We start from the raw sequence: 7,539 nt of genomic DNA, 5'->3' as shown, positions 1-7,539 counted from the left end.
AAGCGAAGAAAGGTAACCGGTGAAGCCGGTATCCAATAGAGTGGTGGGCCCACCCGCATGTTATGAGCTTGGCGAGCCCATGTGATTGCCCCTTTCAGTTTGGATTCCAACACAACGCTGACACTCTGTTACCTTTTGGCGCCATATGCTTTTTCTAACTTTCCTTTTCAAATCTATCAAATTTTATTTTTAGAATCTTATTTATTTGTTATTATATCAAATAAACTATTTCGCTTTATTTTATAATTTAATGTTTTTTATTGACTCCTATTTTACCCTAAGTATTTTATCTTGAATTAGGGATTACTAACGTCGGACAATTTAATATATTTGTTGATTTGTTTAGCATATAATTAATATTTCATTTAAAATGTAGAGTGCCATATTTAACTTCAAGTTTACTGCTTAATATCCCTCAAAAAAAGTTAGCTAGAGTGTGAGTAAAATATGAAGATGTTAAAGTATTCTAACACATTTATAGAGATGAAAATAGTAGGAAGTCTAAAGGAATATTGAGAATTATTTAATAGGTTCTCGAACTATTTAAATAAAAAATAAAATAGAAAAATTTATTGGTGAATTTATTCTAAAAACACTCAAATTCATATGAACTCATGAAGGTTAAGTATAGAATTTCGTTGATCATTATTCAGCAACTACAATAATTAGTGTGATGACACGAAAATTTAAAGCATTAAACGGTTAACAAATATGAAAAAGTGTATCATGGAATTTAACCTTCTATTTATGATTTTTTTTGGAGAAAAAGGTATGATATATTAAAGATCAATGTAATGTGTATCACTTTCAGAAACAAAAGAAAAATATTTGCCTTTTTAATATGTAAGAATAACTTTCTACTTTTTCGTTTTCTTTTCTGAGAAAATTGAGTTTCGTAATAGTTAGTTTTTTTTTCTTTTGTGTAAAATTTTATAATTTCTATTTTTTAGTTGAATATGTTTAGTATCTTAGCTTATAAGCACAATAAATACTATGATTTTTTTTTTCGTACAACTAAATTTTTTATATTAACATTATATATAGTAAAACACAATTTCTTTTACGCGGCCCTTCATTCTTTTTATGATAATAAAAATAAATTTTTATAATTTTATTATAAATGTAAATATTTTTTATTTATTTTGTAGGTAGTTTAATAATTAAAAAAATAGTTTAAGTAAAAAGAAACAGCTAAATTTTAAAAAAATTATTTGAAGAATAAAGTTAATAAAATAATTATTTTAGTTTAAAAGTATTATTTAAAGAACGAACATAATCATTTTATATATAAGTACGTGTGATAACTCAAATTCTTAATAAAATTTTATTTTAATTTGTTAAATATTTTTTAGATTTATAACATTTGATTTATTTTGTGATACATCGTTATTTTGTAAAAATATTAAAAACTAAAATAAAAACGATATATTAAAAGAGATAAATATATAATAAATAAAATAATAAAATAAACTATACATATATAAGACATTTGATATTGTTGAAAAAAAAAAGTTGGTTGTTAAAACATATCATATTTTAAAAAAATAAGAAAAACTAAGGTAATAATGAAATTAGAAGAATGAGAGTGTTATATCCTAAATAATGTAAACATTTTTAAGAGTGTGTTTGCTTTTGTCGATGTAATGTATTTATAGATGAATTTGCCAGTGAAGAACTTGTTTTTTTCTAAGTATTTGAATATTATAATATGTGATGATTTATGAGAGAATACGATGTTTTTATCTTTATATGGTGAGGAGATCCAAAAGTGATTTACTGCTTATGTTGAATGAGAATGCCATATTACATTTATATACATGAATTCTGGAAAGAAGAATAAAAATGAAAGGAATCAATTTTCTCCTTTGTAGAATCGATTATGTTGATTCTCCTAGAAAGAAAAAGACCTAAATCGATTTTGTTATATTTTCAAAATTCTAAAATCGTTTCTGGATAAATGAAAAAAATTTAAAAACAATTATAGGTGGTTATGATGATTTAGAATTGATATTATGGATGATTTAAAAAATTTAAAATCCATTTTGAACTATATAAAAGGAAGGAAAATCGATTTTCTTCTTTTCAAAATCGATTTCCCTCCCATGATACCGTGCTAACTCTTCAAATTTGTTTATATGTCGTGCAAACTCTTCAATTGTGTATGTGTGATATAATAGGAGGAAAATCAATTCTTCTTTTACATAATTAATTTCCCTCTACACACATTTTTATTATTAATAATATAATAATAATACTAATGATAATGATAATATTATCAATAATAATATAATAATATAATAATTAATAATAATAATAATAATAATTATTATTAATTTTAAATTACAACTTCAATATATATAATTAGTTTTTATTTTTATTATATATATATATATATATATATATTAATAATTATAATTATAGTATTTTTGTAATTTTAAATAACAATTTCGATTTATTTTAACAAAAGATTTACTATTCATATTTAACTTTAAATTACATGTATCTTTAAAAATAAAATAATAATTATCTAATTTTATCTATTAAAATATTTCTTTTAATTTATCATACCTATTATATTAAAAACTAACTTTCATAAATTTTCTTTTTAAATTCTTTCGTCCATTTCTTCCAATCTTTTAATCTGAATAATATCAATATTCTTTATATCCCTTCCTTAATATCCCTCTAAATCTCTTAAATCCTCTTCCCAATTCAAACAGTACACACAAAAGTATGTTTGTTTAAACCGGTTTTGAGAATATTATTACGAATAGTTTAATCCAATTTATTTTGTTTTAAAACTCACTGTTGAGATGAAATTTTATAACAGTACATATAATCGATGAAATTAAAAAAAAAAAACAATTTTGAAAGTTATAATTAAGTTATGCATAAACTAAATTTTAAGTTTTTAATATTAATTTTAAGAAAATAATTTAAAAATTTAGTTAATGACTTTGGATGTCTCCCGCCAACATCGGACATTTGTATTCTTAACGAAAATCCTAGGTATTGAACGATAACACCATAGAAACACTCTTACTAGAATCCCTCCCTAGTAACATACCCTCCTGTTTCCAACCGGCCTTACACTTTCCGTTTCTTCTCCTCATGTTTTCTGTTTCCTCTTACATTATTACTTAACTAATCAAAACTACCACCATCATCATGCCACCCTGCAAACAAATTCCTAACCGCTTGCCCCCGCAAACAAAACCCTCTCCGTCCTTCTTCTTCGTTTTGCACTTTGTCAAGAGTAAGCTTTTGCCATCCTTTTTGTGTTAGTATTATGCGATTTCGTTATATCTTTTTTTTTTCTTCCTCTTGTTTCTTTTAACACGCGGTCATAATCGTGGTTGCAAACTTTTATACGCCCGCCATCAAACAAACCTTTTGTCTTAATCATATTTGGTTCTCTGTATGATGTTGTTGTAATTTGAATCAGGATACACGAAATCACACGGTGCATGATTCATTCTTCGCATGTTTGTTTATGTTCTTCCCAATTTTAATTGTTGGATTGTTGTTTTGTAGATTTTGAGTGCCGGAATGGAACAGTTCCGGCATATCGGAGAGGTGGTTGGGAGTCTGAAAGCGCTTATGGTTCTGCGCGATGAAATCCAAATCAACCAACGTCAATGCTGTTTGATCCTGGACATATTCAGTTTGGCGATGGACACGATCGCAGAGGAGATGCGGCAGAACCTGAAGCTGGAAGAGAGGAACAGCAAATGGAAGGCTCTGGAATCTCCTCTGACAGAGTTGTGCAGGGTTTTCAAGGAGGGGGAGCATTACATAAAGCAGTGTTTGGATTCCAAACATTGGTTGGGGAAAGCCATTACCCTCTCTCACCACCGAGACTGCGTGGAATTCCACATCCACAACCTTCTCTGCTATTTCCCGGCGGTGATCGAGGCGATCGAGATTGCAGGGGAGATTACGGGTTTAGATCCGGAGGAGAAGGCAAAGAAGAAGGTGATACTGGGTCGGAAGTATGACGTGGAATGGAAGGACCCGGAGCTGTTCCAATGGAGGTTCGGGAAGCAGTACCTGGTCCCGCGCGGGATTTGCAAGAAGTTGGAGAACGCCTGGAGAGAGGACAGGTGGAGGCTCATCGAGGCCATCAAGGACAAGACTGCGAAGGAAGGTGGTTCAGCTGTGTTTAGGGAGAGCGAGCATGGCCTCGCTGATATGCTCCTCAAAAAGCTTCTCAATGGGTCGGAGATCGGCCCAATTGCGGTGCTTGTTGGGTCCAAAGGTTTCCAGGTGAGACGGAGGTTGGGCCACCGGAAGGACTTCAAGGAAATCCAATGGTTGGGGCAAAGTTTCGCGATGAGGAACTTTCAAGGGGAGAGAGAAGCACACCAGACTGAGGTCTCCTCTATTCTCTCGCTTTCACACCCCAACATATTGCAATACCTTTGCGGGTTTTACGACGAGGAGAAGAAAGAGTTCTCTTTTGTGATGGAGTTAATGCACAAGGATCTGTGGACTTACATGAAAGAGATTTGTGGTCCCAGGAGGCAGATTCTATTCTCTATCCCTGTTGTGGTGGATCTCATGCTTCAGATGGCCAGAGGAATGGAGTACCTGCATTCCCAAAACATTTGCCATGGACAACTTAACCCTTGTAATATTTACCTCAAAAAAATGAACTCCCAAGAGGATTATTTTCAGGCAAAGGTTGCAGGCTTTGCCTTGTCTTCTGTCAACAATGCTAGTCCTGACGATACTGCCATCCAAGACTTTAACCCTTTAACCTGGTATGCTCCTGAAGTTCTGTCCCGTTTGGAACAAAATAATGGTGGTGCTTCTTCTAAGGAAGCCGATGCCTACAGCTTTGGGATGATATGCTTCCAGTTGTTGACAGGAAAAGTGCCTTATGAAGATAACCACCTTCAAGGAGACAGAATTAGACAAAACATAAAGGTCGGTGAGAGACCTTTGTTTCCTCACCGTTCCCCGAAATACCTTGTGAATTTGATCAGGAAGTGCTGGCAAGCTGACCCTGGTCAGCGTCCCAGCTTCTCCTCCATCTGTAGGATTTTGCGGTACACCAAAAAATTCCTTGCCATGAACTCAGAGGCCCAACTCATCAACCCTGAGCTCAACTTTCTTGAGGTTCCGCCTGTGGATTGCTTTGAGATAGAGACAACGTTCCTAAAGAGCTCTTCAACCGAGAGGTCATCTTGTGTGTCCGCTGTGTCCCAGATACCCTATGAAATGTTTGCTTATAAGGTTGTGGAGAAAGAGAAAATGAATCCTAACAACAGTACTACCAAAGATGAATGCTGCGAGCACCACCAAAAGGATGTGTGTAGGAGTGAAAGTGATGACCCAAGTACAGAGTGCGATGATGATAACGCCTCCATAGTGAAAGATCCGCTCCCTCAAACAACCCATCCTACATCAGTTTGCAGTGACGCACAGTTTGTTTCCTCAGAATTCCCTTACAAGAAAACGGTTAGTATAAAGAACCAAACACACGTGAAGGCAAAGAATGAACAAGGTCAGTTCACTTGTTTAAATTTGCATTCTATGTATCCAAGGGTTTTATTCTAAGTGTCGATCATGGTTTCTTTCTAGTGCTCTCGGCATAACTGGTAGTATTGGGAATGAACTTTCATCTTCTTTACGTGTTAAAAAATCCTCTATGCACTCCTTATGCTAATATATACCAAGAGAAAGAAAAGAGATAAATTTAGATTGCAGATATCATGTTAATATCATGTTTGGTAGCATAATATATATTTTGCTGTGTTTGATTGCAAGAAACTAAATGCATATTAAATGGGTTTAAACAGAAAAACAAATATTGCGGAAGACAAAATCATTTCGACCTTCTTTATCGAATCGAGTTTCAAGGACGGGAAAGGTGAATACACCATCATTGCCACCAAGCAATTTGAGTCCAAGTAAAAGACGATCTTTCCTGGGGTCTCAATCGGATCGCAACTCCAAAGGGAATCGATCAGCGTCACCACCAGCATTACCATCAGCATCACCATCACTACCCATTCCTTCAAGGAAAAAACACGATGGCCATTTGTCGGATACTAAGACCAGTGTAAGGTTGAAAAAAATGGATCAGTCGACGTTACCTAGATATGGCAGCATGACAGATAGTTTAAGGATGAAGAAGTCACAAATGACGTTGAACCAATCTTTGAGCGCGGGAAGAATGAGACGTGCCAACACTGAGACCGATTTGAAGGGGCTCACACGAACCAATCTACTGAGCACTCCAAGAACATCCACAAGGAGCAGAAAAGGTGGTAATGTCTCAGTTGCGGACAACGGTTCAAGGATGTCAACAGGTGGGTTTTCGCCGTGGGCATTGAGTCCCCAAAGCCCCCATTTAAGGACAAATAAAGCAACCTGTCATATCTCTGAGTCCGAAAGCAGTTTTGTGAAGAAAAGAGGAAGCATGTCACCGTTCGCAACTTGTGGCCATGTCTCGGATTAAGGCCCTTTTGACTTTCACGATTTGAGGTGAAAGATTCTCATGTTTTGAGATTATTTGATTAGTCATCACCTTACCTTTCTTAGCTGGCACAGTTCTGGTCTTTTTACTGTTTCTGCATCATGCAAATCTTCCCCACGTTTATATATGCTCCTTCTTAACACAGGCATATATGGAAACTCAAAATGTACCTTTTTGGGGGAAGGTTAGAAGTATAGTTTCATGCATAGTTGTATTATTGGCAATCTTTTGGAGGTTTCTTGTGTTTTAGCATCTCAACTTTCAGTGGAGGGGAGATATATGTATGTATGAATTATTGGAGGTTGCCTCTCCAATTCGCCATCCCTTCTGTTTCGATCTTCTCAAATCAATTAGGATTTCAAAACATCTCCTTGAAATTATCGTAAGGCTAATGATGCTCAAATCAATCTAAATTATTTGATTAAACAATTTTATTTATAAAATTAAAACAACGCCTATTTTATTAAATCATTTTTCAACTCTGAATTAAATTTTATTTGCAAATTTAAGACAAACACACGTTTATATACTAATACTTTTTTACTCCATATTTAATCTACAGGAAGGGAAATTTATCATGAGCTGAATTATATGTTTAATGCAACTGTATATATAGATATTGAACTAAAAATTATGGGGTTTAGTTTTGATTTTGTGATAATTTTTTTTATAATATCATATTTTTTAATGTTTAAGCTTAATCTGATTACGATCTGATATGGACTTAACCAAAAGTAACCTATAAATGATTAACAAATAAATGTTCTCTCTAATAAATAACCTCAATTACTAAATTTTACATAAACGTACACAATTTTTTAAATTTAAACTTAATAAGTGTAAAAATATTAATATAGATAAATTTTCCACTGTTCTTTACCAATTTGACAATAGAAAGCTTTTATTGCAAGTGTATAACACACTGAACAAATGATAAAGGGAAATATACTTGGACTTTACCCGGGGATGTATATCATACACAGTCCTTGGAGATGAAGCGTAGCATGGAGAGAGAGAAAGAAAAAGAGAGAGAGAAAGAAACAGATAGATAAAGA

General features: G+C 33.4%; 1 protein-coding gene across 1 annotated transcript; it reads left to right on the top strand.

Annotated features, from left to right (window-relative positions):
- The first annotated feature begins 2,972 nt into the window (after positions 1-2,972).
- On the top strand, positions 2,973-6,850 carry LOC124844837 (uncharacterized). Its single transcript, XM_047321849.2, has 3 exons — positions 2,973-3,256; positions 3,535-5,509; positions 5,805-6,850. The coding sequence occupies exons 2-3, from the start codon at positions 3,550-3,552 to the stop codon at positions 6,464-6,466; spliced, it is 2,622 nt and encodes an 873-aa protein (XP_047177805.2). The 5' UTR covers positions 2,973-3,256; positions 3,535-3,549; the 3' UTR covers positions 6,467-6,850.
- The last annotated feature ends 689 nt before the right edge of the window (positions 6,851-7,539 follow it).

Source organism: Vigna umbellata, chromosome 10 (assembly GCF_029865625.1).
Source record: "Vigna umbellata cultivar VRB3 chromosome 10, Vumbellata_1.0, whole genome shotgun sequence".
Taxonomy (NCBI): domain Eukaryota; kingdom Viridiplantae; phylum Streptophyta; class Magnoliopsida; order Fabales; family Fabaceae; genus Vigna; species Vigna umbellata.
Note: the sequence above shows the minus strand (reverse complement) of the source record. Positions and strands in the feature narration are given on the sequence as shown.

Coding starts and splice junctions, on each gene's coding strand:
- LOC124844837 (XM_047321849.2), top strand. CDS start 3,550: ATGGAACAGTTCCGGCATATCGGAGAGGTGGTTGGGAGTCTGAAAGCG. Junction 5,510..5,804: donor GAAGGCAAAGAATGAACAAG/GTCAGTTCACTT, acceptor GGGTTTAAACAG/AAAAACAAATATTGCGGAAG.